General features: G+C 39.0%; 1 protein-coding gene across 1 annotated transcript in view; it reads left to right on the top strand.

Moving 5' to 3' along the window:
• The window catches only part of PLCL1 (phospholipase C like 1 (inactive)), a 364,330-nt gene that overhangs the window by 290,553 nt on the left and 57,610 nt on the right, over nucleotides 1-16,167 (top strand). Inside the window, exon 4 of the mRNA XM_065930890.1 lies at nucleotides 15,041-15,116. Within this exon, the coding sequence (XP_065786962.1) occupies nucleotides 15,041-15,116 (76 nt within the window). The remainder of the gene's footprint in view (nucleotides 1-15,040; nucleotides 15,117-16,167) is intronic.

The raw sequence follows: 16,167 nt of genomic DNA, 5'->3' as shown, positions 1-16,167 counted from the left end.
AAGCCTAAAACTTCTAAAAGCCTAAAAAGCCCCACTCAGACTATTAATAAAAACTTATTTGGACGACTAATGCAAAAGACAAGTGTAGGGTTTATTGCCTAGTAGTGGTGGTGGTAGGGGGCAGGTATTCCAAAATGAACAGCTTGTGTGTTCAACTTAGACTTAAGTTGCTTAAAAATTTCCCGAAAATGGTAATAAACTGTATGTGCTCAGTTAGTCAGTTAGTATGTGCTCAGTAGTCTTTGCGACCTCATGGACTGCGGCCCCCCAGGCTCTTCTGTCTGTGGGATTCTCCAGGCAAGAATACTGGAGTGGGTTGCCATTTCCTCCTCCAGGGGACCTTCCCGACCCAGGGATTGAGCCTGAGTCGCCCGTATTGGCAGGCGGATTCTTTTTTTTTTTTTTTCCAGTGGGTTTTGTCATACATTGATATGAATCAGCCATAGAGTTACACGTATTCCCCATCCCGATCCCCCTTCCCACCTCCCTCTCGACCCGATTCCTCTGGGTCTTCCCAGCCCACCAGGCCCGAGCACTTGTCTCATGCATCTCACCTGGGCTGGTGATCTGTTTCACCATAGATAATATACATGCTGTTCTTTCGAAACATCCCACCCTCACCTTCTCCCACAGAGTTCCAAAGTCTGTTCTGTACTTCTGTGTCTCTTTTTCTGTTTTGCATATAGGGTTATCGTTAGCATCTTTATAAATTCCATATATATGTGTTAGTATACTGTAATGTTCTTTATCTTTCTGGCTTACTTCACTCTGTATAATGGGCTCCAGTTTCATCCATCTCATTAGAACTGATTCAAATGAATTCTTTTTAACAGCTGAGTAATATTCCATGGTGTATATGTACCACAGCTTCCTTATCCATTTGTCTGGCAGGCGGATTCTTTACCACTAGTGCTACCTGGGAAGCCCGGCCATATGGATGCCATCTAAGAGGAAATGTAACCACTAAAAAAATACAGATTATATTTAGAATAAAAAACAACCTGAAATCATTTCTGAAAAGATATAAATGTTTGGCTTATTTCAGTATCAAAAGAAACAAATCAGGTAGCCAGGTACCCTACATTTATTGAAAGTCAACCCAAATGCATCGAACTCTACTACTTATCTTCAGGAAATAAAGTCAAAATACTCTCAAAAACATTGACCTTGAGCTCATCTGCACAATTTTTTTTCCTAAATTTGGCTTTTCCCTAATGACCTGAGATGGTCCTATTCCTTACTGAACATTGATTAATTTAATATTTGGAAACATTTCGTCTTGAGGGTTTTAGAAATTCAACCTTAAAAGTCATCTTATATTGCTATTAAAATTATATTATAGCATATGTGTTGGTATCAAGGAATTAAAAACCAAATATACCCATAAGAGAGTGGGTTTATTTGCATGGCATAATTTCAGAAGACACCCCATCCCCATTTCATATCTTATTTAAGACATATGTTTTCTACCTGCTCACTGGTAGTTAAAATTTCAAAATTATAACCAATTCTTTGATTAAAGGTTAAGACTTTAACCTCTTAAAATGCAAGAAAATCTTAGTAAGTAGTAACACATTGAGTTATCAGTAATTTATACCTTTGAATGAATTTAACATATCCTGTCCTACAGACAGTTTTTCACCTGGAGAAGGAAGAGATCCTAATGACAGAGTGTTCCCCAAGTCTGCGTCAGGTAGGGTGAAATTGCTTAAACAATTGCAATTTTACTTAAGAGCAGCCCTGTCTCCAGTCTCCCTCAGTGCTCTGAACAGGCATGTAGCCGTGTAAATTCCTGGCTGATATTTAGGGCAACAGAAGTAGAGCTGACTTTCCTGATATCAAACACGTGTCACAGCCAGAGGTGAGAAGTGACAGCCTCTGGAAAGCACTGAAGCAAACTGGCAACATTATTAATCAATAACTCAAGCAAGTAGAAGAGGCCCTAAACACTGAAGGTGGAACTGACGTCTCCTTCCCAGGCTAACGACACACGGAGGTGACTTGCGGTGTCAGACTCCTTGCTGCATTGCCATTTTGGTGGCTCTGTGGTCATCATGACAAGTTTTCAGAAACTCCCAGAGCCTTAATTTAAAATCAGAAAGTCATTTCGAACCGACTTTTCCCTTTATTGCCCTGCTCTATGGGAGACTGGCGCTCTGGTTTCTGAAAGAGCAAACGCTAACTTCTCCACTCTGGACTTTCACGTTCTCTAAGAAAATATCATTGTTGTAGGTAATGTAGGTCATAGAGTCACTGCTAAGTCTCTTAAGGCTGTTAAAGCAGCAAAATTATGTTTTATAAATAACAAGTAAGGATTTTTTTCATTTAGGATTAATCTTAACCTTGGGGTTGTTAAAAAAAAAATTCCTGAAAGAGTTGGTTAGTGTCAGATCCAGGAATGGAGATGTTTAATTTTGTAAACATTTACTGAGTTAAGCCCACGGGCAAGCCACTGTGTTAATGCTTTGGGATTTACAGTAGGCCCTGTGCTCCCGTAGCTTATAGTCAGGGCAGGCGACCTGCTAAGGTCCAAACCACGCTTATTACTCTGTCCTTGGTGATCTACTTATGTTCCTTATCATTTAACACAATATTGTAATGGTGCATGATTACATTGGAAAGTACATTCAATTTCAGTAGAACGCTATCAGAATTTCTTTGGATAGGTCTGACCTTTCTCCTTCTACAGTGGTGTTTTTACACATGGACATTTCACATTATTTAAAAAACACATCTTTAGCTTCAGCTCTAAAATTTTCTCCATTTGACCACAGGGTATCACCTAGGTATTTTAAAAACAAACAGTAGAAATTTAATAGGCCAAAACCTGGGTTCATTTTTAATTCCCTAGGTATTCATTTGCCCTTTTCTGATCACTGCAAAAGATAACACCAAATCAATGTTCCTCAGTTCCTCCAAGTGGTTTTCAAATGCTCTTTCTCTATGTGTATATTAACTCCAATAAGGTCTTTCTAGATTCAATAATCTTCAAAAGATGATTGAAGTATAGTTGATTTAAAATGCTGCATTAATTTCTGCTATAAAGCAGTGTGACTTTTTTATATATACATACATAAAAATTCTTTTTCATTTTCTTTTCCATTATGGTTTGTCACAGGACAGTGAATACAGTCTCTTGTGCTTTATAGTAGGATCATGTTGTTCATCTGTTCTATACATAATAGTTCATCTCTGCTAATCCCAAACTCCCAGTCCTTCCCACCCCTGCCCCACTTCCCACTTGGCAACCACAAATCTATTCTCTATATCTATACAGATATAGATAGATCTATATAGATATAGATTGTTTTGTAAGTGTGCATAAGTGTTAGGCACTCAGCTGTGCCCAGCTTTTTGGGACCCCATAGACTGTAGCCTGCCAGGCTCCTCTGTCCATGAAATTTTCCAGTCAAGAATACTGGAGTGAGTAGTCATTTCCTTCTCCAGGGGATCTTCCTGACCCAGTGATCGAACTTGGGTCTCCCACATTGTGGGCAGAATCTTTGTTTCATATATACATTCATTTGTGTTGTATTTTAGATGCCACATGAACGGATATCATGTGGTATTTGTCTTACTCTTTCTGACTTTAGTATGATAATCTTTAGGTTCATCCATGTTGCTGCAAATGACATTATTTCATTCTTTATGCTCTTTGTGTGTGTTTGTGTATATAAATGTATTTATGGGCTTCCCCAGGGGGTCGGTGGAGAAGGAAATGGTAACCCACTCCAGTATTCTTGCCTGGAGACTCCCATGGTCAGAGAAGCCTGGCAGGCTACAGTCCATGGTGTTGCAAGAGTCAGATACCACGTAGTGACTATACCACCAGTGGCTCAGGGCTTCCCACGTGGCCCTAGTGGTAAAGAAGCAGCTTGCCGATACAGGAGACATAAGTGATGTGGATTCAGTCCCTGGGTTGGGAAGATCTCCTGGAGAAGGGCACAGCAACCCACTCCAGTATTCTTGCCTAGAGAATCCCATGGACTGAGGAGCCTGGCGGGCTAAGTCCAAGGTTCACAAAAAGTTGGACATGACCGAAGCAACTTAGCACACATGCAAGTGTATGTGTGTGTATGTGAATGTGTGTATACCACTTCTTTATATGTACACATGTTGACGGATATTTAAGTTGTTTCCATGTCTTGGCTATCCAGGATAGTCTTTTATTTACAATTCAGTATCAGTGAAAGCTATTGCTTCTTTCCTCGCCGTATTTCTTATGTATATCCATTTCCTTACAGTGACGCAGACAAGGTTCTCAACAGACTCTCTCCTTCTACCATGTGAATTTTTTCAATAATTGAAAAAATTACTGACTAGCTGACTAGGACTAGTTGACTAGTCCCCCAACTAGCCTCTACCTTTCTCTAATTCACCAATGGGAATAAGTAAGTTCAGTCTCTCAATTGTGTCTGACTCTTTGTGGCCCCCTGAACCGCAGCACACCAGGGCTCCCTGTCCATCACCAGCTCCCAGAGTCCACCCAAACTCATGTCCATTGAGTCGGTGATGCCATCCAACCACCTCATCCTCTGTCATCCCCTTCTCCTCTTACCCCCAACCCCTCCCAGCATCAGGGTCTTTTCAAATAAGTCAGTTCTTTGCATCAGGTAGTCAAAGTATTGGAGTTTCAGCTTCAGCATCAGTTCTTCCAATGAACACCCAGGACTGATTTCCTTTAGGATGGGCTGATTGGATCTCCTTGCAGTCCAAGGGACTCTCAAGAGTCTTCTCCAACACCACAGTTCAAAAGCATCAATTCTTTGGCTCTCAGCTTTCTCTCACATCCATACATGACCACTGGAAAAACCATAGCCTTGACCAGATGGACCTTTGTCAGCAAACTAATGTCTCTGCTTTTCAATATGCTGTCTAGGTTGGTCATAACTTTCCTTCCAAGAAGTAAGCATCTTTTAATTTCTTGGCTGCAGTCACCATCTGCAGTGATTTTGAAGCCCAGAAAAATAAAGTCAGCCACTGTTTCCACTGTTTCCCCATCTATTTGCCATAAAGTGATGGGACCAGATGCCATGATCTTAGTTTTCTGAAGGTTGGGCTTTAAGCCAATTTTTCAGTCCCTTTCACTTTCATCAAGAGGCTCTTTAGTTCTTCACATTCTGCCATAAGAGTGGTGTCATCTGCATATCTGAGGTTATTGATATTTCTCTGGGCAATATTGTGCTCCTTCCAGCCCAGCGTTTCTCATGATATACTCTGCATATAAGTTAAATAAGCAGGGTGACAATATACAACGTTGACGTACTCCTTTCCCTATGTGGAACCAGTCTGTTGTTTCATGTCCAGTTCCGACTGTTGCTTCTTGACCTGCATACAGGTTTCTCAAGAGTCAGGTCAGGTGGTCTGGTATTCCCATCTCTTTCAGAATTTTCCACAGCTTATTGTGATCCACACAGTCAAACGCTTTGGCATAGTCAATAAAGCAGAAATAGATGTTTTTTTCTGGGACTCTCTTGCTTTCGATGATCCAGTGGATGTTGGCAATTTGATCTCTGGTTCCTCTGCCTTTTCTAAAACCAGCTTGAACATCTGGAAGTCATGGTTCACGTATTGCTGAAGCCTGGCTTGGAGAATTTTAAGTATCAGTTTACTAGCCTGTGAGATGAGTGCAATTGTGCTGTAGTTTGAGCATTCTTTGGCATTGCCTTTCTTTGGGATTGGAATGAAACTGACCTGTTCCAGTCCTGTGGCCCCTGCTGAGTTTTCCAAATTTGCTGATGTATTGAGTGTAGCACTTTCACAGAATCTTTCAGGATTTGAAATAGCTCAACTGGAATTCAATCACCTCTACTAGCTTTGTTCTTAGTGATGCTTCCTAAGGCCCACCTGACTTCACATTCCAGGATGTCTGGCTCTAGGTGAGTGTGAGTGATCACACCATCGTGATTATCTAGATTATCGGTCTAGATAATCTAGATATCTTTTTTTGTATAATTCTTCTGTGTATTCTTGCCACCTTTTCTTAATATCTTCTGCTTCTGTTAGGTCCATACCATTTCTGTCCTTTATTGAGCCCATCTTTGTATGGAATGCACATTCCATACAAAGGTATCTTTGATACCTAATGATACAAAGGTATCATTAGGAATGGTATCTAATTTTCTTGAATGAGATCTCTAGTCTTTCCCATTCTTTTGTTTTCCTCTATTTGTTTGCATTGATCACTGAGGAAGACTTTCTTATCTCTACTTGCTATTCTTTGGAACTCTGCATTCAAATGGGCATATCTTTCCTTTTCTCCTTTGCTTTTCACTTCTCTTCGTTTCACAGCTATTTGTAAGACCACTTCAGCAGCCATTTTGGTTTTTTGTATTTCTGTTTCTTGGGGATGTCTTGATCCCTGTCTCCTGTAGAATGTCACGAACCTCCATCCATAGTTCATCAGGCACTCTGTCTATCAGATCTAGTCCCTTAAATCTATTTCTCACTTCCACTGTATAATCATAAGGGGTTTGATATAGGTCATACCTGAATGGTCTAGTGGTTTTCCCACTTTGTTCAGTTTAAGTCTAAATTTGGCAATAAGGAGTTCATGATCTGAGCCACAGTCAGCTCCTGGTCTTGTTTTTGCGGACTGTATAGAGCTTCTCCATCTTTGGCTGCAAAGAATATAATCAATCTGATTTCGGTGTTAAACATCTGGTGATGTCCATGTGCAGAGTCTTCTCTTGTGTTGTCGGAAGAGCAATGGGAATAATCACCCTCACATGCTGCTTCTGATATATTAGGCTTGAGAAGCCTTCATCCCTGTGCTGCCTGTTTTGCCACCCTCATCTCCCATTTCCTTCCATTTGAACCCTCTCCTTCAGTCAGGCTATTTTATTTGCCAGGTATTTTTCATTTTCCATCCTTTGTCTTTCTGGTGTACTCTACATCAAATGACTTCCTAGACTTAATTCCTTCCTCATCAGTCTAAGGCCAGCCCTTTGTCCTAATCTCTTGCAAAACTGACTTTAAGAAAAGGTTCATTGATTGATTTTTTTCATGACATTCAACACATGTAAACTATAAAGATCTTTAGTAGATTGTGTGCGAAACAGAGGTGAATAAATGGAGGCATGGTTATCAGCACAAATAGCCATAATGTAAAGCATGACAGCTCTTTGAGTCAAGGGGAATATAAGTAAAATGAGATAGGAGTGTGTATGCTTGCCAGTTGTAACAACACTTTTTTCGATGTATCGTTTTGTCTATGTCTTTAGTTTTTTGGTTTGTCAGTTTAACAAAAAAACTTTGCACACATGTTACTATGCAAGTTGCTGGGGGAGAGAAATGGTTTGAAGCAAAATTTCTGTCCTTGAAGAATGGGCAATACTGATAGGAAGGCAAGATTTGCACCTGAAAAGGGGAAGGAGCAGAGACACAGTGTCCCAGCAGTGAGGCAGATGATATTGTTTGTCCTGAGATGGATGGAGTCAAAGGGCCTTGAGTCCTCATGGTGGATTTTTCACTGTGCCTTGTAATATACCCCCTCTATGACTTTTACCCTGTCTCACCCAGTGCTCAGCAGAATTTAATTTGCAAATAGTTTTGAAAGAAAAATACTGTCTAACCTTTGTAAATTGTTTTCTTTAGATACCTGAATTTTTACTTTTCTATTGTTCTTACCTGTCTAATTTTCTATGCATAGTCAAGAAGTACTGCCTAATATATTTTGGTCCTTTTAAGTGTTTTAAATTAATCTGAACACTTCTGAGTAGTGTTTTAAATATAGAAATCAGAGGTGGAAGAGTTGCAGGAAATTACAAGTGTAAAAAATACAGCCAAAGCATTCTCCGAAGGTGACTTCTGTGCTGAATGACATTAACATAAAAGTTGAAACTTTGCTGTGAAAACAGCAACAGATTTTCTGAACGTAAAATCAAAACAATCTAGACAACAAAAGTCATGAATTATTTAATCTTTACTTAGTTGTGTGATTTGGAGAGCGGTTGATTGTGTTAACATAGCTAGGACTCTAGCAAAGAGAGCCAATCACTATCTTTTATCACTCTTGGGGTAGAGTTAATCTACAGGCTGGTATCACACTGAAGCCAAACAATGGATTCGATTAAATATATTTTCTGCTCTCAGTATTATTAGTATACATTGAGCTGAAGAATGGGAAAAAGTTGTAGGTATGTCAAGAGCCCTCCAATGCAGCTTTAGTTTTCCTTATTGAAATCAAGTTAAATTGAAATTAAGTCAAAAAGTATTCTCCATCCATTGCTCTCTCTTATTGTGAAGTTTGTGTAGAACTTTATATTAGTTTGCGTCTTAAAAAGCATGTTTGGTTGTGTAGTAATGACACCCAGGGAAAAAAAAACCCCATTGGCATGTGTTTAACCAGAACTGGTTATTTTAAAACAAAATGTGTACTCAGTGCATTGAAACTGCTTACTCTTGGGCATGGCAATGTTTTCTATACATTTTCTATATATTGCGGGAATTTTCAGCATCTGAGGGTTAGCAGCATTTTCATTTGATACCAAGGACACAGGGTATCAGAGATGCATCAATAAGCAAGTATTTTGGGGAGCTTCTTTGTGAAATATTGTGCATGAATCCTCAGAGTTTGCTTTGCATTCCTGAATACTCAAGTTCTTGCAACAGTTTTAATTTAAGAGAGTGTAAGATTGTCAAATTGGTCTGAAAAATTCTGGAGAAGGTTCATGAAGTTTAGTCACTAGGAAATAGTATGAATGAACTAAATTTTAATCATAGTGAGATAAAAACAAACATTTCTAATGATTACTCAGGTTATATCTGACAATTATATTTTAGAACAACTGGAGAAAAGAAAAGGTAAAATTATCTGTTTATGCAGAAAGCTGCTCATGTAGTATTGACAGATTCTGTCACTACCATGAGTGTGGAGACAGAGGTCCTTTGACCTGCTCTGTGTGAGTTCCCCGTTCCGCTCCATTGTAATTCGAACTAGGACACGTCATTCAGAGCTGGCTCCAGGACAGAGCATACTAACTTCACCACATACACCAAAGGCAGTAGACTTCCAGTAAGCTGGTAAATGTTGTGACCTTAGACGTGTCCCTGTATCACTGAAAATTAGCAGCCTTGCAATATTGAACTTGCTTAAAACCAGAAGATGCCCATCTATCAAGAATGCTTTTTATCCATCTTATTTAAAATGTTTAAGTAAATTAAAAGTTAAAGGAAATTATATTCATTCTAGTTAGCAAATGTGTTTGTAACAACGAGATATTAAAGTGTACCAACTTTAATAAAATTCAAGTCTTATTTTAAACAATCTGAATAGATGAGCCAGTATTGAACTAAAAACTAAAACTCAGTGTTTTGATTAGAAAGACGATAAGTGATTATTTTGGTCTTCTTAGAAGGGCTAGAGAGCAGATTGGCTTTTTATAGATTCACGTATTCTTAAGCGATGGCCTTTTCAGATTTGATAACTCCTTCCTGGAGAAACAATGGACACAAGTAAGTATACTTCTTCCTAGATTTCATGGGGAGAATGCCTATATCGGTTCATGTGTGTTGCTTGACTTGAAGGGGGAAGCAGTCATGGAAAAAATGTATTTTCATGTTGCTTTGCTTGGTGAATTCCAATTTATAAAATGTTAGTCACCAACTTGCACTTGCAGTAGAAATTCTACACTCTAATGTAATATTAGTGTTGCAGAACAGTTTACAAGGTCTGCACCTCAGGAATGCTTGAGTTCTAGAGTAAGTTTTTTTACCAACTGGCAGTATGGCTTAAGGCAAGTTAAGCTGTACTTAACTGAGTTTTATCATCTGTAAAATGGGGTTGTCCGTGATAGATGGTCATTAAGGTTACTTCTAGATATAAACTTCTGTGGTTCTAAGAATGTAGATGTAATTCAGGATAAAATTGGAATCTATGGAAGGTTATGAGTCGTGTTTTGATGAAATCTCATCTTTCTAGTACCATAAAATAGTTATATTGACTCTGCAATGATCCTAGGCAATTAGTCAAATCCCTAGTGAGCTGGCAAGACAGTTTTTTTTCACACAGATTAGACAATTTAATCCATCTTTGAGTAAAAGCATTACTGTCCCCTTCAGTAAAGTTTTGTTTTAAACAAATGATTTTGGTCTTAACTGACAACTTTACACACCCCTGTTCAGGACACATGTAATGCTTAAAGTGACTCCAGCCTTTATCTGGGTAAGTCCTCTGTTCTTTTAGATTCAAAGCCATGGCAAGGAATTAAGATCTTTTCAGAGATATTCATGTAACAGAACCAAAGAAAAGCTCTTTGTATCACTCCAACAGCAAAGGCAACTGGGAGCTGAGGCTGAGACATCAGTTATGTGGATCAGGCTGCTGCCCGATTCCACCCGAGGCAGCCCAGCTTTGGCTGTCTAAGTCTGCCGGCTGCCCTGCTGGGGACCGTCTGAGGACTCGCTTCTCACCTTCACTCCTTGGCTTTGCATTTCAGTTCCGTCAGGATCTGTAGAGACCTAGGAAGGAGATAAAACTCAAGCCAACCATTTTTCCTTTCTAACAACTTACATAAATTACTTATCTAAGCTGGGGGAAAGGTTGAAATTGTTGATTTAAGTATGGTTTGGCTTTGTTGGTATATTTCAGTTATCTGGTTTTATTTGTTTTCTCTACAACTGCTAATAATTGAAAGTTGACTGCAGAAAATAGAATAAAATTATTTTTATAAATACAATGGAAGCTGTTATCATAGAGAAGAGGATCAAAATGCTCTTATAAAAAAGTTTGTATAAGCAATGATTTTAAGTTCTGAGAATATTAATAACAAGGTGTTTTAAGTAAAAGTTCTGACTTTTATGACTAGAGTCTTTCAAATTATCCTCAGGGATACTTTTCTATGTTGAAGGTTAAATCACACTTGATTATCTCTTTATGAAGCAATCTATTAGACAGTGGGAAAAACAAATTTCTTACATTATGGGGTTAACAAATATTTTCTTGGGAGATTTTGAAGAGAACTTGAATAATAGGGTTTATTGTATGTTTTGGTCCTGAATTTATTTTGCCTCAAAGAAGTAATACAGTTTTAAGATTCATTTTCTGATACTTGAGTATTACATTTTCTATAGGTATAATCCTACTAAAAACTTTATTTTTCAGCACTCAATTTGAAAGGGAATTAAGAACGTGTAAGATTATAGAAAAATGGTGAACCTAGGAAAAAGACTAGAGACCAAAAGAGATTATATTTAAAAAAAGACAGTCATAAGTTTGAAGTGATCAATAATAAATAAAATGCATATCGTCTACATGTGTGGGTAATTAATATGTAGAAGAAATCAGTATCATACGTAAGATAAGGAAAAGGTGATGTAAATGGGTAGATACATAAATGGATCCCCAACCCAGGGATCGAACCCAGGTCTCCTATACTGCAGGCAGATTCTTTACTGACTGGGCTACAAGGGAAGCCTGTAGGGTGATAAAGTGGTGTCAACTGCTGAACTGACAAGAATGAGACCTGGGGACAGGCCAAGGGGTACTCTGTGATGAGACCACACTTTGGGGGTCTCAGTGGAATCCTGCAAGAGTCAAAGCAATGGGATAGTTTTTTAAGGAAAGGTTGACGAGGACAAACACTCGGAGGCCAATTGAGTATTTTGTTATTGATTTTATTTGCTTACTTTTAGATAGGAGATACTGTATGGAAAGGGGAAAAACTGGGGAAGGAGCAGAAATTGTTGATGGAAAAATGGTTCCTTAGGAGTGAATTCCTGGAAGAAGCAGGGAAGGTGAGATTGGAAGTCGAGATAGAAGTCAGCCTTGGCAGAGAGGGTACTTCCTTCTCAGGTGGCATCTTTGGGAGTAGGAAGTATATTCCTTTCGTATTTAACCCTGACGAGATACTCACTGGCAGCACAGTACTGCGAAGAACACTGGCCACATACCATTAGTTTCGTTTTCATTTAGCCAGAGAATAGTATATGTTTTCCACTGAGAGCAAAACCAAGAGAAATGAATGTCAGTTGAGATATTGTCAAAGGAAACTACCAACCTTGTCCCTTTTGAAGTTTTTCTTTAAAAGGAAACATTTGAACATGGTTGCAATAGTTCAGTTATGGGCACGGCCTCATGTTTTTACTGATGGGCTGAGTCTGATAACTTTGGAAAGCTACACTTCAGGTTCCAAAGATGGCACGTGTGAAGGCCAGACAAAATCAGAGGGAGTCTGAAATTTTAATTCCAGTTTAATCATTAATTAGTTCTATTTTTTAGATGAGAATCTTAATTATTAGAAGTCTTAGTTTCCTTTTTTCACAAAATTAAGGGGGTGGTCCTGATAGCTAAGATTCTTTTAGCCTTAAAATGATTCTAAAAATGTACAGTATATTAGCTCTTGCTCACAGTAAAGTCACCGAATTTATTTTTCTCTTTATGAATATTTCCCTTGCTTGAATTTCATGAAAACATTTTGTATGCTATTTAATTAATTGGAACATCTGATAACTTTGAAAGTATCCTAAAAATTCAATTGATGTTGCATGTGTAGATGCTAAGCTTAGAAAAGACTAATCAAATTGCCTTCATATTAAATTTTTCTTTGATGGTGAGTTTCATTCACTTGTAACCTGCTATAAACTAGGCTACCCTTAGCCATTTGATAAATTGTTATTCAGAAGCATTTCACTTCCTCTTGGCAGTTAGAAGAGTTAATGCAGTTAAAAAGTTTGACACAGCTTAGACCTTCTTGAGTGTCTAGTTTATGGTTTTAATAGTCAATTTAGCCCTCCAAAGTCACTTCAAGTGAAAAGTGAAAGTGAAGTCGCTCAGTCCGACTCTTTGCAACCCCATGGACTGTAGCCTACCAGGCTTCTCAGCCCATGGGATTTCCTAGGCAAGAGTACTGGAGTGGGTTGTCATTCCATTCTCCAGGGGATCTTCCCGACCCAGGGATCGAACCTGGGTCTCCTGCATTGTAGGCAAATACTTTACCCTCTGAGCCACCAGGGAAGCCCAAGTCACTTCAAACTCTCATCTTATGCAGAAATATAAGTAACTGAAGTTTGGTTGAATTACATATCATATTTCATTCATTCATTTGAGCAGACTTCCCTACTAGATCATGGAGCCCCATGGACATAGAAATGTGTCTGTTTCTGCTCCGTAGTGTATCATACCCCTTGTAGTTAATACAGTGCTTTCACATAAAAGCTGCTGAGTAGATATTTTTTAAATGAATGAATGGTATGATTTTACTCCTGTGGAGTTGTTAGGCACTACAAATTTGTGATTCAAATATCGTTTTCCATTTGAAGATTTGTAGTAATAAACCAGTTCATATTTGAAAGTGATTGTATAAAATTACAATCTGTTCAACAACATTTCATTATGAAGAATATGTGTCTTAAGACCTTTTATGTCCACTTTGGATTCTGCCTTGAGCTCTCTTCAGATCATTGAGCCAGACAGAGAAATCATGGAATAGCCAGATTAAAAGGAACATTTATTGGGAGTAGAAATGAAGAGGAACTAAGAGCCCCTTGATGAAAGTGGAAGAGGAAAGTGAAAAAGCTGGCTTACTCAACATTCAGAAAATTAAGATCACGGCATCCTGTCCCATCACTTCATGGCAAATATATGGGGAAACAATGGAAACAGTGAGAGACTTTATTTTCTTGGGCTCCAAAATCACTGCAGGTGGTGACTGCAGCCATGAAATTAAAAGACACTTGCTCCTTGGAAGAAAAGCTATGACCAACCTAGACAGCATATTAAAAAGCAGAAACATTACTTTACTGACAAAGGTCCATCTAGTCAAAGCTGTGGTTTTTCCAATAGTCATGTATGGATGTGAGAGTTAGGCTATAAAGAAAGCTGAGCACGGAAGAATTGATGCTTTTGAACTATGGTGTTGAAGACTTTTGAGAGTCCCTTGGACTGCAAGGAGATCAAACCAGTCAGTCCTAAAGGAAATCAATCCTGAATATTCATTGGAAGGACTGATGCTGAAGCTGATACTCCAATGCTTTGGCTACCTGATGTGAAGAACTGACTCATTGAAAAAGGCCCTGATACTGGTAAAGATTTAAGGCTGGAAGAGAAGGGGCCGAAAGAGGATGAGATGGTTGGATGGTATCTCTGACTTGATGGACATGAATTTGAGCAAGCTCCAGGAGTTGGTGATGGACAGGGAAGCCTGGCGTGCTGCTGTCCATGGAGTCACAAAGAGTTGGACACGACTGAGGAACTGAACTGAATTCAACTGAATTGATTAGGAATAGAAGAGTGACTGTACATTCAGCGAGTGTTCATTTGCTTATTGGTGCCTTTCTTTGGCCATTTCTTTAGAAAAGCCCCAATTCCTTGTGTTTCTGATCACAACTTCTGTACCTATTTCCGTCTTCCCCCTTCTTCACATACATATTTTTCTTTTCTCTATCTCTCCAACAGCTGTCCTATTTCCCCTACTTCACTCAGTATATTAATCATCTCTTGGTCTTTTTCCTTTCTACTGAAATGTGAAGGACAGGGATGCCATTTCAATGCTGTTGCCTACAAGCTCTGTGGAATCAGTGGTGAATATGACTCACAGCTCATTCTTGCCAATGGATCCAGAGCCCTTCTCGAGGAAGGATCAGACCTGTGCTGCCTTTGTGCCACTCAGATCCAAGTTTCCAGCTTCACTGATGTGTTCAGTAGTCCTTTAAGCTCATCAATGGGTGATTCTTTGTTCTGATTCTCATTACTATTGTTCCAGTACCATTAGCCTTGATGTTGCAGTAGCTTGGGGTGAGGGGATTAAAAGAAGAATGTGACCTGGGAGTGTGTATGCGTATATTCAACAGTTGTTGATTTGGCACTCATCGTATGCAGGCATGTTACATAACTGGAGCAGCCATAAGGTAAGTGGCCCTAGATGGTGTGAGAGTGGATGGGGGTTGGAGCAGAGATCATCCTTCCCTCTCTCATTTCCTGTGTTTACTCCATGGTGCCCCGTTACTGGCAGTATCATGTGGGTCTTTCTGAATATTGTCTTTACAATGCGCGAGTTTAAGGATTCCTGACAACTACCTTCTAATGTTTATTTTATGACAGATGATCCAAGAGAGCCGATTTCTCATAGAAATGGCAGACACAGTCCAGGAAAAGATTGTGCAGTGTCAAAAAGCAGGTAATCTTCCCTCTTGCCCCTATTTTGCTTAGAAAGCATAATGATGATTCTTGTAGACTTTAAAAGTTTCTCTTTTTACTCTTAAAATTCAAATATTTTATGTCATAGTTTAATGATACTTTGAGTTGCATTGAAACCTTTGTTTAGTACAGAAGAGATCTAGATGATAGTAAGTGGGTTGTCTATGTGTATATAGAGATGGTATCTGAAGATATCTAGAGAGGTGAGGGTTTCTGAACTTAACTTTTGTAATTTGGGAACCTATCAAAGCTGTTTACTACTGATATGGAAACTGTGGTTTTACGTTGTCGCTTTAGAATCACTTTAGTTTTACAATTTGAACCATAATCCTGTTAACCTTCTAGGCTTTTGCCCCATTTACTAGTCCTCATTTTAGGTCTGTTCTTTCTTCAAGGGTGCGATGGGTCCCATGTCTCTTATGTCTCATTGTTTGTTTATTTTCACCTTCATCCACACCCCTGTACTCTTCCTCTCTCTTGGATCCATGTTCTCCCTAATCTATACACACACTAGTGATTATGATAAGGAAGATGACACTGACAGTTGCTTGATGTATATGCATATGATATACTAAACACATATGCTATGCCATTTAGTCCTCATAACAGCTCTGCAAGGTAATCATCATCATGTCCAATCTACAGAGGAGGCCTCTGAGATTCTGAGAGATTGAATGAATTATCCCAAATACCATATCAACATGTGGCAGAGGTGACCTTGAACCTAGACCAAAATTTGAAAATGGTGCTCTTCACTACTGATCTGGAAGCTTAAATGTGTCTGTTGAAAGGAAGCATGAAAATAATAACAATACCAAATACTTATATTATGTTCCCTTGTGCCAGGCACTACTTTGAGAGCTTTGTGTTTCTAGGCTTATTTAACCTTCACCCAATTCCATGAGGTCAATAGTCTTTGTTGTTGCCATTGCACCGCTGAGGAGACTGAATGGCAGAGAGTTTCAGGGATTCATTCGTGCTCACGGAGCCTGTCAGTGCTAGGGCCAGGGGATAGATCTAGGCTCTGCAGC

Source organism: Muntiacus reevesi, chromosome 3, assembly GCF_963930625.1.
Source record: "Muntiacus reevesi chromosome 3, mMunRee1.1, whole genome shotgun sequence".
Classification (NCBI taxonomy): Eukaryota; Metazoa; Chordata; class Mammalia; order Artiodactyla; family Cervidae; genus Muntiacus; species Muntiacus reevesi.
The sequence above is the reverse complement of the archived record's forward strand: the minus strand, read 5'-3'. Positions and strand labels throughout refer to the sequence as shown.